This window comes from Pleurodeles waltl, chromosome 3_1 (genome assembly GCF_031143425.1).
Source record: "Pleurodeles waltl isolate 20211129_DDA chromosome 3_1, aPleWal1.hap1.20221129, whole genome shotgun sequence".
NCBI lineage: Eukaryota > Metazoa > Chordata > Amphibia > Caudata > Salamandridae > Pleurodeles > Pleurodeles waltl.
The window spans coordinates 1711385852-1711408114 of NC_090440.1; the positions used below are offsets into that span (position 1 = coordinate 1711385852).

At 44.7% G+C, this 22263-nt stretch overlaps 1 protein-coding gene across 1 annotated transcript; it reads left to right on the forward strand.

Moving 5' to 3' along the window:
• The first annotated feature begins 2597 nt into the window (after nucleotides 1-2597).
• PRLH (prolactin releasing hormone) lies at nucleotides 2598-21702 on the forward strand. The gene is made up of 3 exons (XM_069225573.1): nucleotides 2598-2679; nucleotides 16047-16231; nucleotides 19646-21702. The coding sequence occupies exons 2-3, from the start codon at nucleotides 16132-16134 to the stop codon at nucleotides 19810-19812; spliced, it is 267 nt and encodes an 88-aa protein (XP_069081674.1). The 5' UTR covers nucleotides 2598-2679; nucleotides 16047-16131; the 3' UTR covers nucleotides 19813-21702.
• Nucleotides 21703-22263: the final 561 nt, after the last annotated feature.

Consider the following 22263-nt stretch of genomic DNA (forward strand, 5'->3'; position numbering starts at 1 on the left):
CCTTTATCTTGAATTGTGGCTCAACATTAGTTCACCAATAGTACATCAATCACAGTAAAACAACTTAGGCTCCACAATGAGGACAGAGAAGAGTGGATTTGCAAATCAAGAAGATTTGTTAGCAGACTAGCTCGGTTACACATTCTTCAGAAACCAATAATCACTTGTGAAAGAGTAGTTTGACAAAATCCACGGCATGAATCAAAATACTAAGTATAAATTCAAATTATTTTAAGACAGTCATATGCAAATCGAATAAGATTCTGTTTCCCCTAAAGGGAAATTCCTTAATACTAAGATGGGGATTCAGACCAGGGTAGGGAAGTTAAACAACACGTGTTAGCAAGTAAAGCTTTAAGGATAGAACCATAAGAAGATTCACTCGGGCAAAGAAGAAGTTAACTCTTGTGTTCAACATTAAGACTGTGCAAGAACAAGAATGGAATTTCAAGAGAGTGGAAAGGGACATCAGCTTTTGAAAGAGTAGACATAAACATCTAAAACTAACTAACTCAGCAATGCACAATTAAATACTCAACTTCTAGAGTAAAGCACAACTCCCTAGGGTTCCCAAGAAGTGAAAACAAATCAAAGTTTAGCATTTCCCGATAAGGTGTCTTCTCTCTTCTTCCTAGGCATCACGCAAAAGAAGCTCATAGCTACATGGCCTTCAGTAGATATATCGTAGAGGATGGCACATTACGGTCCCAGGAACGGGTGAAAGAAACCAGTTTTTCGGTTACAGTGAAATGTGCAATAATAACAGCTCTCAGGAAAGCTAAAACACTTTGAAAACAATTAACCTCTTCAGCCTACAGTGGTTCATCTCCTGGAACAAGAGAAATGGTGTAAAATTGACAACAGCAGGATGTGCATTTTAAATGTGAGCATGAGTCATTCAACCGAGGCCTACATTAACTAGAACGTGAGGATCACTAATTATGATGAATCTTAATAAAAAAATCACACTTGTATATAAAAAAATTAATCTGCATTAGTACATGTGTTAAATAGTAACAGAGCATCATCACAGGCAACATCCTGACACAAAGGAAGGGAATACGCAGACGAGGGTTCATATTGACACTGGGACAAAAGACTTGTGACCACTGAGGTTGAGGGGCAGCCTAGTACCGGGACTTGACACCGGCAGAGCACTAAAGTGGAGAAAAACAGAAGCGCACTCCAAGGAACGGAGGACAAAGGCAGGCACTGTACCACTGGGATTGGAAAATATGATTAAAGCAACACGCAGAGCAGAGATTACGCTCACACTGGATTATGAAAGGTGGCGACCAGATGTCCTAACGCCGATGAGTCAGGACTACTGTAATAATGCCGGGGGGGGGGGGGGGGGGGGGGCGGGAGGGGTTGCACCACCTAACGCCGTTTGGCTGACTACATTAGTGGCAAGAGAGGCAAATTATGCAGAGTAATGTGAAATATTTCCAAGCACTATTACTTCACAATTGTGTCACGTTGCACTTCATTATTATCCGTTTAAAACCGAAATAAAAAATGCAGGAACTTCAATGTGATCTGCCTTTACAGAAGATGAAGGATTATGCGGGACATCCGGCAGATATCTAATTATGCGGAAAGCCGCGGCCGCAGAATTGCGTAATTCCAGCGGCCCTGTAGAATCCACTTTCCGGGGTACCCAGTAACAGAAGCAGCACAGGTAGACGGCGAAATCCACAAGTGATTTAAATAAAACCAAAAGCACGCATGGCTACACATACGTGTACACATACGTGTATATTTCGTCTTCACAGAAGTATGCGCACGTGATGCGTGCACAGTCAAAAGCCTACGTGATGAGCGCATACAAAGGCACGCACAACATACACAAAACACATGGAATGATACAGGAAAGGGCATTGCAGAAAAGCGCATCGCGCATGTGATGTATACGCACAACGGCATACGATATTTACATACTCAAGGTTTATACGTACACTGAAGGCTTTAAATGGAAATACAAAACTGCTGGCACTCACTAGCCACACTCCGAATATGCTTTTGAGAAATGCCGTTACTCTCCTATTAAACGTATTGCAGCAAAGCTGAGAAGTGCATGTACTTTCTCTTTTAGATTAAAAAACTGCAAGTGCCGAGTGCCGGACAGCACCTGCCCATTTACAGCAGCACTGCGTACACTCGTGAGCACAGACGCGTATTCAAACAAGAAGGAATATATAATATTCACGAAGCTGATGTGCAAGATATGAGCGCAAAAGCAAAGGCGTATGCAGTCTCTACACAAAGGTCTACGTAATGTACACAAACATAAAAGCACGTGTGATCCCATCACACACTAGTGTCCTCTCCACGTCGCTGCAAATCACCTACAGCACAAACCACCTTAAAAAGATGTGTTCAACACGTGGATGAAAGGGCTGCCGGTGAGGAGAGGCGAGTCTTTGTGAGCGGGTACATTCCGCTCCTTGAAGGGCTAAACATTGGATGAATGTTTGGGGGCGAGGGCTGGGAGGCGCTTGGGGCGAGGTAGTGCTCTAACAGCCTTTTTGTTGCAGAGTTGACGTCACCCCAGAGGAAGGGGGATAAAACCGTGGCGAGGAGTGTGGGCTCAGAGTCTGAACTTGCAACTGGAGGCACCGGCCGAGGGGCTCCTGTCTGCCCCCTAGCGAGGACCAGGCGCACAGCACCGCATTCACAGTGAGTATCTACGGCAGATTGCCTCAGACGCGTGAAGCACCTGCAACACCTTACACAGTGGGCGCCAGCAGGCACCAGCCCCAGACTGTCCAGGCGCAGTGTCCACCTCCAGGAAACTCCCCGGACTTAGAGAGTACCACCGGGGCCTTACCTAGACTCAGGGAGTCCCAGCAGTCTACTGCCACAGACCCAGTGAGAAGTAGTAGGGGGACACTCTGACTGCAACCTTCCGCAGACGGAGTGATCACCTAAAAAAACTCCACAGATGTAGTGAGTACGAGCGGCATCGTTGCCCACGCGCAGGACTGTCCGAAGCAACCCGTCCCAAATTTGTGAACAGTACCCGTCCCAAGTACTGCGAGTACGAGTAGCATGTTGACTTAGTCACAGTGAGTACCATGAGGGAATTGTCCTAGGCGTATTGACACTAAGAAGTGCCGTGAGTGTCAGTCAAACAGTAGGTTCCTACTCTGGATGTATTGATATAGTGAGTACCAGATCTATGACCTCCACGCTGCATGGGTACACTGATTTCCTGCGGAAAACAATCCCAAAACTGCGAGCACTGCCGTGTATTCAGACACGACAGTGCACAGTGAGCTCCAAAATGATACTGGTGCGGACTAAGTGAGTACCAGCAGTACTCTGACGTCATAGTCTGGGTACCACGCTGCACAGCTGTCCGAAACCGCGAGTACTGCCCTTCTTCTGTTAGGACACCATACTGCTGCGGACACAGTGAGTACCAGCATCGACTATTTCTAGCAGTGCTTGAAATGGAAAAATAGAAGTGCAGATACCCAACACCAAAGTACTTTAAGCTTCTGAGAAGTGCCAGTAATCTCACATTAAAAGTATCATACCTCTGCTGAGAAGTGCAGGTACTCTCCTACTCCAAGTAAAGAAGTGTAGGTACTTAGTACCTGACAGTACTGGACCATTTAAAGCACTGATTTTGAAGCTTAGCGTGTCACCCTGCACAGGCACAATGGTTTCGTGCAGCAACACCTCAAGCACAGTGAGTACAACAGAGATGCCCCGGCGTAGTGAGTAAAGGGAGCTGCATACTGCTCCAGACAGCTTGTGTCAGCAGCGTGCAACAGGCATGCGGATGACGGCTCCAAACGCAGTGAAATGCGCTAGAACTTGGCGCAGTCTCGGAGGCTGACTCTGAGCGGACGCAGTGACTTCCGGCAGTATACTGCCTCATGGGCGTCATTTTGGGGAAGCCAGGGGTCGCAGCTGCGACTCCCAGCTTGCCCTTTGCGCTACCCCTGCACTCCCTCTGCGACCCCTGACCTCAGAGGTTGCAAAATCAGTGCAAGGAACACAAGGGCAGCACATCCTTATGGAAATTTCCTGGGGCTCCACTTCCTTGTTTTCAATCAGTTTTAATTACACTAAAAGTGTATAATATATTATACGCTATTAGTATAATAAATGGAGTACAGTTAGCTGGAATATGACCCCCCTTGGTACACGAGGAAAGTAAAAACAACTTTTAAATGTATGTTGTGTGCGTGCTTGCAGGTGAGATTGTGTTTATGTCAAAGAGACTGTTTGTATGAGTGAATGTGTGTTTGTGTAAGCATGTGTGAGTGAAGTTAAAGATGGAATGGTGCGTGATGCCACTTCTGCTACCCCAGGCATTTTGGTAAATTGACGTCCACGCTGCCCCTGGCACACCAGGAACCTGCCCTGTGGTCATGTGTATCAAAACACTGCTGCAGAGCGGCGTGGCCCTGCTGCACCTTGTCCGCCTGTCCTCACATGCAGAACCCCGCCCCTCCCCCCCCCCCCCCCCCCCCCCCACCACAAAACAGTGAGTCCGGTCAAACATGAGACTGCCCAGACTCGGTGAATATAGAGAACACCTCAGCGCCCGGCTTCAGGCCGCCCGGACGCACCGAGCATCGGGAGCCCGGACGAGGCACTGGAATAGGGCAGGATGCAGTTGTACCCAGGGAGCGCAGGGATGTGAGGCTAAGATAAAGCTGTGCTATGCAGGAAAAGCGCACACTTAAAGTGCCGCGTATGAGGGTCTTTGCATGTGTTTTGTTGTGCCCATGCCCCTGCAGGTACTTATACTTTCTCGCCGTGTTTGTTTTTGAGTTTAAAGTATGTTTCCTTTTCCTATGTTTGTATCTATGTTTGATGTGCTGTGCTTGTGTGTGTCTGTGAGCAGTGTCATATGTTGTACTTTGTGTGTATCAGAACTGTGTATTTGCAGATTGCGGTTTCATCTTGTCCTCCTTGTGTTGGTCTGTGGGGCGTGTGAATTTGTTTCTGTGATGTGCATTTGTCATTAAGGATATGGATTTTTTGTGATTTGCACCCCTAATTGGAGTGACTGTTTTCCGATGTATTTCCTGAGTATGGTATGGTTGTGCGTGTCTCTCTCATTCAGGTATATTTGTGTTTGCACGAAGAGGATGTTTCTTTTAGCTCGTTATGTGTTTTTTCATCTGTGTGGGGATCTGCGGAGCTTTAAATGGGCAGGCGCTATCAGGTACTCAGTACATGCAGTCCTTTCATTTGGGAAGGGTAGCACTGGCACTTCTCCGCACGGCTCCAGTGCTTTTAATGGGAGAGTCCTGGGCCTTTCCGTCAGCAAACAGGTACTCTGGAACAAGGACAAGGAGTGTCTACACTTATACATTTCAAGCACTGGGATCTTTTTGGTGGAGAGAGAGAGAAAGAGAGAAGTGTGTGTGTATGTGTGTGTGTGTGTGTAAAAGCGAGAGGCGTATGTACTCACACCCATGTGTGTTTCTTGTTCCTGTGATTCATGTTTGGGTCCATGAGGTGTGTGTTTGCATGTGTGTTCATGCGTCCATATGAGTATCTTTCTATATGAAAAAATGAGCCGTTCACGTGAGTATGATGTGCTTATTTTGATATGTTAGGTCTATATGTGATGATTTGTGTGGGGTGCGTTTGGTCTCTGTTCCTGTTGAGTGTCTGTGTTTTGGTTTCATCTGTCCATTTGTCTGTGAGTCTAAGATGACATAAGAATTTGTGTAATGTGCTTGAGTGGTGGTTTACACGTGAGTTTTTAGGTCTGAGGGCTATGCATTTGATTCTATTGATGTGTTCGTGATTATGTTATGTGTGTGTGCATGTGCGTATCTCTGCGTGATTCGTTTGTGCCTAAGATATATTCACGTATGTGAGGTGTGTTTGTTTGTAAGATGATGCGTGCTTGTTTCAGTGTGCTGTGCGTCTTTAAAGTTTTCTTGACATTGTGAAATGCTTCTGTTTTTGATAGGTGCGCTTTTTATCCGACTGTCAGTTTTCTAGAAAGTACGTTTCTTTTTAGTGTGCATGTATCTGTTAAATCTATTGATTCAAACCTGTGAAAAGCGTTAGAAGCTATCGTGTCAGTGGGTGCGTGTTTCTGTGTGTTGGTTTTATGTCTTTGGCGTGCCCTTATTTAAGTGAGGTTCGTGTACCTTTGTGATGAATGCGATGCATGTGGTGTTCGTTAGTCAATGATGCATATGTGTGTGTGTGTGTCTATGATGTACTTAGGTTTCCGACGTATGTTTCTGCGAAGTATGTACGAGTCTTTGGAATGTCGATGCGTTTGTTGCTGAGTGCATTGTCTGCCCTGGTTTCTTCATGTGGGTCTGTGATGACTGTGCTTGTTTCATTGAGGTGTATTGGAGTTCATATTGGTTGCTCTGGTTTCTGTGCAATGCTTCTGAGTCTGTTATGTGCTCCTCTGTTTCTATGTGATGTGTTTATGTATGCAATTCATGTGTTTCTCTGTTTGAGTCATTATGTTTGGATGATACAATTCTGTGTCTTCGTTTCTGTGTCTGAGGCTTGTGTTTCCAAAGTGGTTCTGCTTGCATGCGTTTTCTATAGGTCGCCAATCACATAACCGTGGGTATATTTGTATCTGCAATAGACTGCATCCTAGTGCATACTTCACGCTGCATGCACACATCAATAGCAAAAAAGTGAAAAGTCTAAAAACACGAGTGAGGGAAAAGCTAGAGGATGGGAGGGTTATCTGAGAGTAAAAACAACACAATTCACAGGAACAAATGCTATCAGTAGCTGCCATTCATTCCCTGTGTGCACGCGTGCGTGCTTTCCTCTGTATACGTGTGTACGTGTCCCAGACAGCAGAGCCGGCTTCCACACTGGTGGCGCCTAGTGCAACAATCTTTGGTGGCACCCCCACCAAAAAACCTCCTTCTCCAGGTATTCCCTCACTACCACGCTGCACCGGTGCTCAGCATCACTCCATAGCCCCTTTCTCACATGCATTTCATTTGGTTCATAGTGCTACTCCTACCAGTGTATGGTGTCAGGGTGCTTTACATCACACACACATTATACAGAGACAACGAAATATACAGGGGTAAATCAGTCTATAGGAAGTGTTATACAAGACACTGAGGATTACAAGGTGTAGGAATCACGTCATCCATACTAGTAGACAGTATAATTCAAGAGTGTTTGGTCCGGAGAAGCACAGACTCAGGATTTAAAACGTACGGTAACTGTTGGCTTTACTAAATTAAACTAACCCTTTCTAGCCACATTAGGATAATGAAAGAAGGGAAAAACATACATTTCTAACCTATATCATGCAGTTTTCAGGCAGCTCTTTGATCACAGTTCCTCGCTTACTGTGCTATATTAGGGTTGTAATGTACGGACTGCAAGCAGCAAACAGGATCTCTGTGACAAAAGCAGCCACCTACTGAGTGATCCACATAAAATACAGTTTGGTAATTTGCACAGTACACATTCTTTGCACGTTCTTTGCAGCAAGCATATTAACCCCCTGTACTACTTTATCATGAGTGGAAACTGCCACTAGACAAACTCACCTCCCTCCAGCAGGAACATTAATCACTAGAGTTATGTTGACATTTTTATTCTTGCCCAAAAACCACTGGGCACACAGGGAACTCTGCAGCAGGTGCTTTTTAAACCCCTGTTATTTCTAAACATGGCACTCCCTGAGGTCAGCGTCAGCGTCAGGTGCAGCTGCACCAGTCACACCTCCCTAGAGTCAGCTGTGGGAGAGAGACCTACATATATAGAGATAAAAGGAGAGCAAAGTAGGGAGAATAGTAAATAGAGAAGAGGGAGACAGAAATAGATATAGAGAAAATAGAGGGTGAGATGGTGAAAGGGGCAGTTCTTACTGTGCATCTCTGGTAGCTTCCTTGCAATCCTGTGTGTGTGGAGGCATGCAGCTGTTTCTGTCCTTTTGTAGATATGTTCTGTGTGAGTTTTTGTGCAGGTGTGTGTTATGATCTGTTTTTCATTATTGTACAATACTTTTATTTTTAGAGTTTATATGTACTTTTGCCCCTTGTGTTCATAGGCGTGGTATGTGTCTGTGAATTCCAAACTGGGGTGGCATAGTGGGCACAAAGCGCTGGGCTAAACCCAGATCTGTGACTGGGGTGAGTGTTTGATTAATTCAGCATTCTCCCCATCGTCTGTTCTTTTTGCTTTTGTCACCCTAAGTGGGAAGGGTATGCCCAAACGTTGATCTTATGCTCACTGTGCCACTGGATTCAAGCTAGCCTGGCTGATGAGGGGTGATACCCCGAAACTGGTCCCAGGATGCTTGTTTCTTGTCCAGGGAGGACCTGGCCTAGCAGTTCAGGCTCAACTGTTCCCATGGGGAGCATGGTCAAGACTCATTCACATATGTCTTGGTCCAAACTGGGGTGCCATGGTGTGCAAAAATAAGATGTATTAAACTCAGATCTGTGACTGGGGGTGAATGTTTGATTAGCTCAGCATTCCATTCTTTTTGCTTTTGTCACCTAAGTGGGAAGGGTCTGCCCAGGCATGGGTCCTGTGCTCACTGTGCCACTGAATTCAAGCTAGCCTGGCTGATGAGGGGTGATACCCCAAAATCAGATCTAGGATGCTAGTTTCTGGCCAGGATTGACTTGGCCTGGCAGTTCAGGCAGGACTGTTCCCATGACGGCAAGTTCGAAACTGATTTGCATATGGCTGGGCCCAAACTGTGGTGGCATGGTGGGCAAAAAACCAATGGATTACGCCCAGATCTGTGACTGGGGGTGAATGTTTGATTAGGTCAGCATTCATTCCATAATATGTTCTTTTTCCTTTTGTTGTCCTAAGTGGGAACGGTATGACCAGACGTGGGTCCCATGCTCACTGTGCCACTGGATTCAAGCGAGCCTGGCTGATGAATGGTGATATCCCTAACCCAGTCCAGGATGCTTGTTTCTGGTCCAAGAAGGACCTGGCCTGGCAGTTCAGGCTGGACTGTTTCCATGAGGAGCAGGATCAAGACTGATTTGCATATGTCTGGGTCAAAACTGGGGTGACATGGTGGGCAAAAAAATGGATTAAACCCAGATCTGTGAATGGGGGTGAATGTTTGATTAATTCAGCATTCCATCCATCATCTATTCTTTTTGCTTTTGTAGTTGTAAGTGAGAAGGGTATGCCCAGATGTGGGTCCTGTGCTCACTGTCCCACTGGATTCAAGCTAGCCTGGCTGATGTAGGGTGATACCCTGAAACCGGTCCCATGATGCTTGTTTCTGGTCCAGGGAGGACCTGGCCTGGTAGTTTGTGCTAGACTGTTCCTGTGGGGAGCAGGGTCAAGACTGATTTGCAAATGGCTGAGTCCAAATCGAAGTGGTATGGTGGCAAAAGAAATGATGGATTAAACCCAGATCTGTGACTGGGGGGTGCATGTTTAATTAGTTCAGCATTCCGTCCATCATCTGTTCTTATTGCTTTTGCCACCCTAAGTAGGAAGGGTATGCCCAGACATGGGTTCTGTGCTCATGGTGTCAGTAGATTCATCCTAGCCTGGCTGATGAGGGGGAAATACCGCAAAACTGGTCGCAGAATGCCTGTTTCTGTTCCAGGGAGGACCTGGCCTGGCAGTTCTGGCGGGACAATTTCCATGGGGAGCAGGGTCAAGACTGATTTGCATGTGGCTGGGTCCAAACTGCAGTGGAATGGTGGGCAAAAAATCAATGGATTAAACCCATATCTGTGGCTGAGGGTTAGTGTTTGATTAGTTCAGTATTCTGCCCATCTATTGTTTTTGCTTTTGTCGCCCTATGTGGGAAGGGTTTGCCCAGATGTGGGTCCCGTGCTCACTGTGCCACCGGATTCCGGAAAGCCGGGTTGATGAGGGGTGATACCCTGAAACTAGTCCCAGGCTGCTTGTTTCATGTCCTAGTGTCAAGACTGATGTGCATATGGCTGGTTCCAAACTAGGGTGGCATGATGGACAAAAAAACAATGAAACCCAAAATGGTGATTGGGAGTGAATGTTTGATTAATTCAGCATTCTGTACATCATCTGTTCTTTTTGCTTCTGTGAATTTGTGTGCCAGGTGTGTATGCTGATGTACGAGCATAGTAAATGTGTTTACCATTGAGAACCATTGGAAGGCCTTGTGTAGCTGTGCCCCAGCATGAATGTGAGTAGACAGAGCATGTTTGTGTCTGTTTAAGTTGTGCAATGTAATATATGTTTTATATGGTTGTCATTGTAGTACAGTGTCTCGACAGATATACCGTTGGTTATCCTGAGCAGGGCTACTTGTGTTTTTTTTTGGGGGGGTGGGAGGCGTTGTCTTAAAATCGCGACAGCTGGTATATTGGGCTGGGTACAGATATAGTCATGCTGTTTATTGTGCTGAAGAGTGAAAGAAAGCACATATGACCCTTAGGTTTGTGTGCATATGATGTTTAATTATCGGACTGTAAACTTTCAATAAGTATTTTATTTTATAGGCCCATCAGTAAAGTAAATAGCTATGAAAAACCCAGCCACATTTCTTTAGGGAGAGAGTAACCTTCTTCCAATCTACTCCACACCCACTTCCTCCCCAGATATGAAATTAACCATGTCTTGATTTTTTGGATCTCTGTTGTATCAAAATGGGGTGGTGTGACTTCAGAAATGACCCAATAGTTGGGAAGAACCATAATCTGGATAATATTCATTCACCGTATAAGAATAAGAGGCATGCCCTTTCATCTATTCAATATAGTAGTCATTTATTTAGTCATTCTTTTAAAATTGATGTCATCTTTTCCACCTTAGGTATGATTGTACCACCCAAATATCTAATCTCATTTATAGCTGTGGGAGCATTAAAATTAATGTTTCACAACATTGTTTCAGCTTGTTCCTTATTCATTTTGTATCCAGAGATGACTGTGAAGTTAGTTATAATATCTTCCAGGTTAGTAATACTTGACCCAGGTTTTGATGAAAATAGCTAAATCGTCAACATAATTGCCACCTTGTAACTGTATCCCAGTCCTCAAAAAGCTTTATATCAGCAGTCTCTCTAATTTTGCAGGGTATAGTTTGTGTATAGAGAGTAAACAAAAGCGGGGGGTTGGAGTGTCCCTGTCTAGATTATCGTTGAATTATAATGTCTTTCTAAGGTTGCTGTTACCTAACATGCATGCAGCTAGGTTCGAATAGCAGCATTGCATTGCACTATGAATTTAGAGCCCAACTCATATTTAAATAAATAAAACGTTCAACATGACCGAGGGAGCTTCACAGAGGTCAGGCTCTCTGCTTCTTTGTCCACCTCGTCTTGGGACATACAGGCAGTTCCATACACAGCCAAACAAGTGATTATATACATACACGAGTTAGACCTATTTGCATCAGTGGGGAAACACACCTTTCAGTCTTCAGCTTGGAGTCACTAACCAAGGAGGCTTGGGAAATTGTTGCCCTGTCGCTGTAATTGCTAACAAGCCTATTTATATATTTTCTAATTATTTATTTCTTAAGGGTATTTGTTCTGTGCTACTAATCGCCAATTAGAAGCTTCAGAGCAACCACAAGTGGAACACTGCTAGACCTGGGAATGGCCAGATTAGAGAAGGGACTTTGTCTAAGTCACTAGATAGACCCACTAAACGAGCAAAAGATGATAAAGCCTTAGGTATAAAGACGTCAAACTCTATGTGTTAGGGCTGATGGGTTTTAGGGGTCTGCCAATTTTATCCAATCCCAGGTAATCCTGATAATCCTTCACTGGCTTTTCCAGGCTTGGATTCTTTTACACCTGTGTCCTCTTTTGTTTCTGTTTTGTACTCTCCCAACCTGCAGTCTTTGTCTCGTGGTGTTTAGGTTTGCTATTTAGGCTCTCTGTGCTTGGAGGGAGACGACCATGATTCAGAATTCTTTGCATCCTTCTACAGTAAACCTAGAAATACGGCACCAGGAATACTTTGCCAGATGATGTCTGTGCAAGTGACATAACCCACGGAGTTGTTGCTAATTTTCTATTTCAAATTTTGATGAAAGAGATGTTTTTTCCACCCAGCGAGGCCAATGGGTATCTGCACAGACTTTCAACATACACAGAACAGAAGGGTAGCAGCTCAGGAAGCATAGACAGCCTGGCCCTCCAGGATGTGGATGTGGATTCCACAATCAACGATACTTTCACATTGTCTGTGAGACAGAACCATCGACCTGCTGCAAACAGCTTTTATTGTCCACAAGATGGACAGAGACAATTTGGAGGAAAACCACATTTTGAAGTATGTTTAGTTTTAGGGCCCACATCTAGAGTGTTTTTTCTAGTTGTGGATAGCTAATCTCCAGAAGGATAACAACAGCAAAGAGCTCCTGCCGAAAGAGGGCAATATAGAGCAAGGCCTACATCACAAGTTCTATGAAGTAAGAATCATTTTCATTTGTTGGGTAAGGAGGAATGCAGAGATATAATTACAGTGTGGAGGTGAGCATATGTCGATACAGTTGCTGATACAGTAGAAAGGGCCATATGGTAACGAGACAGAGGAGACTCACGCGTACCAATGGAGCTATTTTTCTTCACATAATGTATACTGTAGGAAGGTGGTTCTGTATGTACTATTTCAAAGTAAGAAATAGCATGCACAGAGTCCAAGGGTTCCCCTTAGAGGTAAGATAGTGGCAAAAAGAGATCATTCTAATGCTCTATTTTGTGGTAGTGTGGTCGAGCAGTAGGCTTATCAGAGGGTAGTGTTAAGCATTTGTTGTACACACACAGACAATAAATGAGGAACACACACTCAAAATAAATTCTAGGCCAATAGGTTTTTATATAGAAAAATATATTTTCTTAATTTATTTTAAGAACCACAGGTTCAAGATTTACAAGCAATACTTTAAATGAAAGGTATTTCACTCAGGTATCTTAGGAACTTTGATTATTCACAATAGCATGTACAGTTTTGGCAAAAATGGCAATAACCTATTTTAAAAGTGGACACTGCAAAATTCAACAGTTCCTGGGGGAGGTAAGTAATTGTTAAGTTCACAGGTAAGTAAAACACTTACAGGGTTCAAAGTTGGGTCCAAGGTAGCACACCGTTGGGGGTTCAAAGCAACCCCAAAGTTACCACACCAGCAGCTCAGGGCCGGTCAGGTGCACAGGGCAAAGTGGTGCCCAAAACACATAGGCTTCAATGGAAATAGGGGTGCCCCGATTCCAGTCTGCCAGCAGGTAAGTACCCGTGACTTCGGAGGGCAGACCAGGGGGTTTTGTAGGGCACCGGGGGGGACACAAGCAGGCACAGAAAGTACACCCTCAGCGGCACAGGGGCAGCCGGGTGCAGAGTGCAAACAGGCATCGGGTTTGCAATAGGATTCAATGGGGAGACCCGGGGGTCTCTTCAGCGATGCAGGCAGGCAAGGGGGGGGGCTCGTCGGGGTGGCCACCACCTGGGCTAGGAAGAGGGCCGCCTGGGGGTTGCTCCTGCACTGGAGTTCGGTTCCTTCAGGTCCTGGGGGCTGCGGGTGCAGTGTGTTTTCCAGGCTTCGGGTTCCTTGAAGCTGGCAGTCACGGTCAGGGGGAGCCTCTGGATTCCCTCTACAGGCGTCGCTGTGGGGGGTCAGGGGGGGGTCAACTCTGGCTACTCACCGGCTCGCAGTCGCCGGGGAGTCCTCCCTGTAGAGTTAGTTTTCCACAGGTCGAGCAGGGGCGTCGGGTGCAGAGTGGAAAGTCTCACGCTTCCGGCGAGAAACGTGTTGTCTTTAAAAGTTGCTTCTTTGTTGCAAAGTTGCAGTTTCTGTGGAACAGGGCCGCTGTCCTCAGGAGTTTCTTGGTCCTTTTAGATGCAGGGTAGTCCTCTGAGGCTTCAGAGGTCGCTGGACCCTGGGGGATGCGTCGCTGTTGCAGTTTTTCTTGAAGTGGGGAGACAGGCCTGTAGGGCTGGGACCAAAGCAGTTGGTGTCTCTGTCTTCTCTGCAGGGCTTCAGGTCAGCAGTCCTTCTTCGTCTTCAGGTTGCAGGAATCTATCTTCCTTGGTTCTGGGGGGCCCTAAATACTCAATTTAGGGGTGTGTTTAGGTCTGGGAGGATAGTAGCCAATGGCTACTAGCCCTGAGGGTGGCTACACCCTCATTGTGCCTCCTCCCTGTGGGGAGGGGGGAACATCCCTAATCCTATTGGGGGAATCCTCCATCTGCAAGATGGAGGATTTCTAAAAGTCAGAGTCACCTCAGCTCAGGACACCTTAGGGGTGGTCCTGACTGGCCAGTGGCTCCTCCTTGTTTTTCTCATTATCTCCTCCAGCCTGCCGCCAAAAGTGGGGGCAGTGGCCAGAGGGGCGGGCATCTCCACTAGCTGGGATGCCCTGTGGTGCTGTAACAAAGGGGGTGAGCCCTTGAGGCTCACCGCCAGGTGTTACAGTTCCTGCAGGGGGAGGTGTGAAGCACCTCCACCCAGCACAGGCTTTGTTACTGCCCACAGAGTGACAAAGGCACTCTCCCCATGTGGCCAGCAAAATGTCTGGTGTGTGGCAGGCTGGCAAAAACTAGTCAGCCCACACTGGAGTCGGGTATGTTTTCAGGGGGCATCTCTAAGATGCCCTCTGGGTGTATTTTTACAATAAAGTGCACACTGGCATCAGTGTGCATTTATTGTTCTGAGAATTTTGATACCAAACTTCCCAGTTTTCAGTGTAGCCATTATGGTGCTTTGGAGTTCGTGTTTGACAGACTCCCAGACCATATACTCTTATGGCTACCCTGCACTTACAATGTCTAAGGTTTTGCTCAAACACTGTAGGGGCATAGTGCTCATGCACCTATGCCCTCACCTGTGGTATAGTGCACCCTGCCTTAGGGCTATAAGGCCTGCTAGAGGGGTGACTTATCTATGCCATAGGCAGTGTGAGGTTGGCATGGCACTCTGAGGGGAGTGCCATGTCGACGTAGTCATTTTCTCGCCACCAGCACACACAAGCTGGCAAGCAGTGTGTATGTGCTGAGTGAGGGGTCCCCAGGGTGGCATAAGACATGCTGCAGCCCTTAGAGACCTTTCCTTTGCATCAGGGCCCTTGGTACCAGGGGTACCAGTTACAAGGGACTTACCTGGATGCCAGGGTGTGCCAATTGTGGAGACAAAGGTACAGTTTAGGGAAAGAACACTGGTGCTGGGGCCTGGTTAGCAGGCCTCAGCACACTTTCAAATCATAACTTGGCATCAGCAAAGGCAAAAAGTCAGGGGGTAACCATGCCAAGGAGGCATTTCCTTACATATACTAATTGTGTAGGATCATTTTTCAGCAAGAGTGATGGGGAAAACTCAGTAACATAATTCTAAAAGTGCTGGAACTGACACAGTGGATAATGTGAATGCAAAGCCAAAGGCTAAGACCGAACTAAAACATTCTGTGCTGCAGTAGGTGAGGACTTGAGCAGACTAGATAGGACTGCCAGTCCTATTTTTTGACACTATGGGGCATATTTAGAAGCCCCTAGCGCCACCTTGCGCTGCCATAGCATCATTTTTTTTTACGCAAAGGATGCGCTAAAGTGACTTTTCCCCTACGCCATATTTACTAAGTGGCGCAATGTTTGCACTATGCCACTTTGCAACCTGTTGCGCCACGTTATGCCTGTGTCAGGCATAATGTATGCAAAGGGGGCGTTCCGATGGAGGCAGGCCAGAAAAATGGTGCAGTGAACTTTACATTTCATTGCATTATTTTTTCCATCATTTTAAATGCCTGCTCAGAGCAGGCGTTAAAATGGCATATACATCTTAATAAATAGGCCTCCCTGTGCTTTGCTGCACTAGTGTGAAATTTTTGAAGCTAGTGCAGCAAACCGCCACAATAGTGTCAAAAATGTTGACACTATTTTGTCCTAACAACCGCCATGGTGTATTGTATATATGGCGCAACTATGGTGTCGTTAGGTGGGGCAGGGGCGACGCAATAAAAGTGGCACATCAGGACCAATGTGCCACTCTCTTGTAAATATGCCCTTATGTATCCGTTGACTGTATGTGCAGATTTTGTAAATGGATAAGACTCATGATGTTGACCGCAACACTGGTAACGCTCCCTCTGCCCTCTGTGCCTGCAGGTACCTGGCCACACCCTGGCTGAGGGTGAACGAGTTTGACTGAATTCTGGCACGAGCGCCCCCAGGCCTGGAAGACGAGGAAGGAATGAAACTGCTGGTGGTCTGCTTGCTCTGCCTGCTGCTAACCAGCCTGGCCCTGCCCAGCGCAGAGAGCCGCATGTACCAGCGCTCTATGGATATCAGAAGTAAGTCGAAGAGTTGTTACTCACCAAAATGAGAGGTTGGCGCAGCAATGTGGAAGAACAAATTGTGGAGTATAGAGAAAGGTATAACTGTAGAACTATAGATGATAAGATAATTCTCAAGAGAGGTTGATTGTGATAAATGTGCTGTATTCTGATTACCTCACATTTATCATATTTTTCAGTGTTGTGAAAGCTGTCTGTCAAAAACAAACAATACCAAACTTGATGAAATACACAAATCTACTCCAGAATTTATTTCAACTCTCCCTCCTTGCATCGCCTCTAACAGTAACATATCCACCTACTTATTTGTCAAATGTTTAAAATGTTGATTCTGCACATATGTGAAGGAAGCCTCAGAAATATCTTGGTCCACGTTACATTCCCAAATCAGGCTGAAAATGCAGACTTTAAATGCTCATTTGAAAAAACGCAGCATTAGAAGCCAGAAATGCACCTTAGGAAGAAAGAGAAGCGAAGCTTGCCTGGCTCTACCCAGGTCACAATAAAAGGACTACAGACTGTAGGTAGTCCTGACTTGGCTAGATAAGTCTTACAATTTGAATAGCTATACTCTGTTTGAGGTCTAGTGTGACATATCCTCCAGGTCTGGCATTCCAGGGCATCACGTGATTTACTGGGGCATTGAAATCAAAATCCTTTATTGGTTGTCCCAGTCAAAGCCTTAGCATAGTAAGTTTCCACCTGTGGGTTCAAAGGCTCCTTTCCTTAGAGCAGGTGACAATTTCGTTCCACACAATATGGTACAAAGGTAACTAAGAGTTCACAGGTGTTTCCCTCGTTAACAGTGATATTTCCTTTGATAACTTGGATTGTTGCTGGGATTCAGGTAGCCAGCCCTTAATCAACCATTTCACCCTGGTCAAACCAGCAAAAACGAAACCTATTAAACTAAGAAATCACCGCTGCCAAACGGTATAGAAAATAGCTTATGGAAGAGAGGCTGAATCGAGTGGACTAAAATGAACCTGGAAATGTTCATATGACCACAGTGATGCTGCCGCTTTTAAAACACAACTGAAAGGCTATTCTCGACAGACTGGGTACATATTTTGGCCCCAATATATAAAAAGAGCTGTTTGTTGTTATTTGTGATTTTACTCATTCCATTCCTTCCACAGGGTTGTTCACCCCACGACTTTTGCAAAAACCTAGTAAATAATTTTTTGTGACAAAGTCAAGTCAATCAGACTGGAGATCCTGATTGATTTGTGGTTGTTTTGTTATCTCCGTTTAAGTGTTTCCTGCTTCCCGTCCCAAAGGTCCAGGCTTCCATTCATCTCTTTTAAGGTGAATACTGAAGGCAATTTCATTTGCTTTATCTCCCAATGAAAGTCTCAGACTTTCCCATTTAATCTAGAGCCCTTCCTACCTTTACAGTCGTTGTATATATAGTGGCAAAAGTCCTAACAAGGTCCAACCTATTAATACTTAAATATTCTAAGGTGTAATATCTTGGAGTTTAGGACTGAAATAGCAAAGCTATTTTTGGCACCTACCAGTGAGGTACTTTCGGTTCACAGAACAACTACGTTTCCACAAAGGTACTTTGTCTATAATAAAAACATTTTATCAGGCGATATTGAGAATCTTTCTAATACTGACATACGAGCTCTTGGCCCTAAACTTTATATAGCACACTAATTCATCATTCACTCTTCTCACTTTGTTGCTGGTCTTCAGTCAACTAAAGAGATGTCATCCTGTTAGGTCTACATATTTGGATCCCGATGACTCAACCATGATCCTGTAATCATAGAGTTAATCTGTAACCACAGTGCTTCCACATAAAAGGACAACTTATCCTACTGGGTTGAGCAAAGAGTCCAGGAGCCCTGTTGCTATCCCATGCCAAGGACGGACAAGCCCTCTGGTAGCATTTTCAATAGGAGCTACCCTTCACCTTCAGATCAAGAATGTGTCTTCAGAGAACCTGGAAAGACCTAAGCCCTGTGCATCCTAATACTTCTGTACATAATTTCAACCGTCACTACGTTCAGAACTCAGTCACTACCTGCCCCATCATTCTAAATTACATCACGTTATTGGCCTACAAAGCTGAAGGCACATAAGCACCACAGCTGCAACACTAGATCCCTAGCTGCTGGAGTAATTCACACATACATATCCACTAGGATGAATATCTCCCAATAAAATGCATTGCCCCAGCAAATAAAACTAAAACAGCAACCCTGCACCAAAAACCTGTCCCAGGTTTTGCATGTAACAAGAAGTTGACTTCCACCGTGCACATCAGTGGACTGCTTTTAAATACAAATCACTGCATCAACATACCCGTAGGGTTACATTGATAACTTTTCATGCGCAATATGTCATTTAGATAACTGAAATAATAGAACCATGACACATTACATCTTCCAAAACCTCTGCATAGGATTGCACACCAAGGGGCAGATTTAGGACCATAATGCCGCCACATAAGGGTCATTTTTTTATGCTAACGTGCAATATTATGGCAAAAACACTGCACTAGACTTACAAAGTGGCGCAATGCATTCATTGTGCCATTTTGTAACCCCTTGCGCCACATTATGTGTGCGCCAGGTATAATATATGCGGGGGGGCTGTCCTCCATTAGGGGGGCTGAAAAATGGCACAAAGAAATCTAAAAGATTTTTTTGCTTCATTTTTTCCGGCACGTTTAACGCTTGCTCAGAGCAGGTGTTAAAAGGTGGTGCACCATTGGTTACAATGGGCCCCTATGTACTGTTCAGGGTTAGCGCAAAAAAATTATGGCGCTAACCCTGAACAGTACATCAATAGCGGCAGAACTTCTCACGCTGTTGCCCCCTACCCTGTGCCATGGTGTATCTTATTTTAAATACAGCGCACCCATGATGGCGGTAGTGGGGTGCTAAGGGGCGCAAGGAAAGTGGCGCTGCATTGGGTGCAGCGCCACTGTTTCTTAAATCTATCCCCAAGTATTCTCATAACGCAAGCATGACATCACTAAGCACCGCATGATCCATTACTATATAACAGGTACCACATCACACCACAACGTACCCACAGCACAGTTCGCTGTGCAGTGTGCACCATCATTCTACCAGTTATACCACAACACATATATCACGATGCTCAACTCCACTGCAATACACAGCGTGCAAGACATCACAGTGCACCACCCAGACACCACACATCGTGATGCTACTGCACACCACATGATAACGCTCCACTGGAAATTAAAAAGTCTAAACAAAAATATAACACTTCCTGCAAGCTACATGTTTAACACGTACACGTGCATTTTTTGCCATCTAACTTAGGTGAGTGTTGCAAGTCTCAAATATTACATGTTTTATGGCGTGCTCTACATAGCCCAGACTCACGTTGCAGCATTTCTAAGAACGTCATGTTTTTGACCCCCTGCAGATCCTGACATCGACCCCTCTTGGTACACTGGACGGGGTATCCGACCAGTAGGGCGCTTCGGCAGGAGGGGTGTCACGGAAGAGGTCATCAAGAGGCCCATTTACAGACGCGCTCCACAAGCCTGCATTGCCCTGGAAGACAGCAGCGAGTCTTATCAAGAGGAATAGCAAGAACCGGAATATTTAGTTTAATTTTTTTTTTTATTATTGTCCCATTTTCTTATTCATTTCCCGCCTCCGCGCCACCGCTTACCCCTGCCCACTGAAGACTGTTTGATTTAATCAAATGTAACCATGTGCCTGTCAGTGATATTACCTATTATGCTGCATTCACATCTGCTGTATTGCTGTACTAATGAAGGAACACATGGCTGGATGACATTCGCGTTCCAAATCCATAGAAACACTTGGAATTTCTTATTATTCCAGAAGGAATTCATGATTTTGATCATTACACTTTTGCAGGGAATTCGTGCAACATTCAAGCTATATCGGTTTCGAACCATCCCAAATCGCCCTAAGCGTGTTGAGGATGGTGGTATTGTTAAAGAAATGCATTAAGAGATTATTTTACTAGACTAAGCAGCTGCCCCATTGAGAATAATAATGGACTCACAACTGTAGCCAAATGTGTGTATGTATGTATTTCAGAAATCATGAGAGAGAACTTATTCTTTGAGATCTGTGAACTCAATCATTTTTATTACACACCACTCTGACAAATTCGTACGTTTTTACTGGGTGGAGGATGATATTGACGGCAGTTGTCCATCATATATTGCCTTCTTTGCACAATTACTTTTTTAGCTTTGTTTGGTTCCATCACACCTCTGGTCCTCACTAGATTTGGGGTGAACTTGTGATTTTGAGTAGCCTATATGTGCTACCTTTTAGTCACTGTAAGTTATATTTGAGCCCCGTCCTGCTCCCATATGACCATCACTAAGGAAGCCTTTGTCCTCCTGCTTTTGATGTCTGTAGTAGTTGCCCCCCCTCAACTCTATAGACCCTCCTACAGATGAGAGATCTAGTATCTTATCTCTTTCCCATAGTAGCCCCCTGCAGGTGTTGGCTGGTATTTTTCTTTGGTAGACTTCAAGAGTAGAGGGTCGGTATTATGGTCTCCCTGCCCTAAATTCAGGGGCACCTGCCAAAAGGAGAGTGAGTTATGATTTCCCCTTAACCATTTCATATCCCTCTTGTGGAAAAGACTATTGTAGATGACTCTCTTGAAAGTTAGAGCACCTCTCAACAGAGATGCCTGCTGCCCACTCCCATCCCCAAGAAAGAGTCAGAATCAGTTGCTCCTTGCCCTGCCCCCATTTCTTGGGCCTCTTTTATACCCTAAATATAACTTTTTAGTGGGGCCTACCTAGTCAGCCTTGATAGGAGAAGTCACCTTTCAGTGCCTCCAGTGGGACTCCAATTGGACATCTAGCATGGGCCTATACAAGATATTAGCAAGAAACAGCTGGTGGACAGAGAATAGCTGGCAGAGAAGAGTGTTGGAAGAAGGCTCACTCTTTTGGGATAAGCACAAAAATGTGTTACCCTTCATTAAAAATCATGGACGTATAACAAATAAAATGGCAAACAAAATGAAACTACGATTAGGACTGTCGGAGAAACAATGTGTGAGGTAATAGGGTTTTGATTTGCAAAGAAAAGATGTCATTGTTGCTGCTTTCAAACATTAGAATTTTTTACATGACATTTTCTTAATGCTGTTTTATTAAAGTAAAATTTTTGTTTTTTACCATGTTGTGGGCATCCAGTTGATTTAGAAATTATTACAATATGAGGGCAACCATCGTTGATTTGGGTCTAAGAAAACGTTAAACACCTAAGGCTCAATCCATGAAAATGTAATGTACGACTCCCTTAAAATACAGTAATGTCTGTTGTTTCAGTTAATCTTTTTGGGGTGATTCACTAAGCTTCCTGTCTCAAATGTAACTAATGAGTGTCTTAGGAAACAGGGCTAAGTGAATGGAGTTCACTAAAAATTGCAACTCTTGCTGTAGCCCTTAATGTATGTATTTTGTGAATAAATGTAAAGTTTGGGATTACAAAATGCACAAATTTAAATTTATCTAACTTCAAAATATTTTTCGTATTTTCCATAATGTCATTTCTTCTTTCATTCCCTCTGTGAAAATATGTCAAAAAGCACTAAACTTGTTTCCCAGATCCGAAAGTAGCAATACAATCTTCCATTCCTCACCGCAATCACTAATGAATACACTTAAAATGACATGTGCAACAAGCAGTAGAAACAGAGAAAAGGATAACAGAGAAAACAGAGACAACTGATATCCCATCTTTTCTTCATCACTCTGCTGGGTGCTGAAGTCTGCAGGTTCAAATGGATATCTAAAAATAAATTGGAAATCCTTAATAATCTGTCATGAATGCTCAGCATCTAACTTTCACAGTAAAAACGATTTACCTTAAAGCTATCTCTGAACAGCTAACACACTCTGAGTTCTTGGTATGAAGGTGACTTGGCTGAAAGCATAAACATGCCTTCTAATATCGATGTGCTTTACGTTCCGATTTGTAGCATAACTGAAATAATAGCTCACGTTCAGTAATTGCCTAATACTGCTGGGATTAATG

Excerpts from the sequence above, each read along its gene's own strand:
- PRLH (XM_069225573.1), top strand. The coding sequence starts at position 16,132 with ATGAAACTGCTGGTGGTCTGCTTGCTCTGCCTGCTGCTAACCAGCCTG. Across the intron at positions 16,232-19,645 it reads GCGCTCTATGGATATCAGAA|ATCCTGACATCGACCCCTCT; the intron begins GTAAGTCGAAGA and ends GACCCCCTGCAG.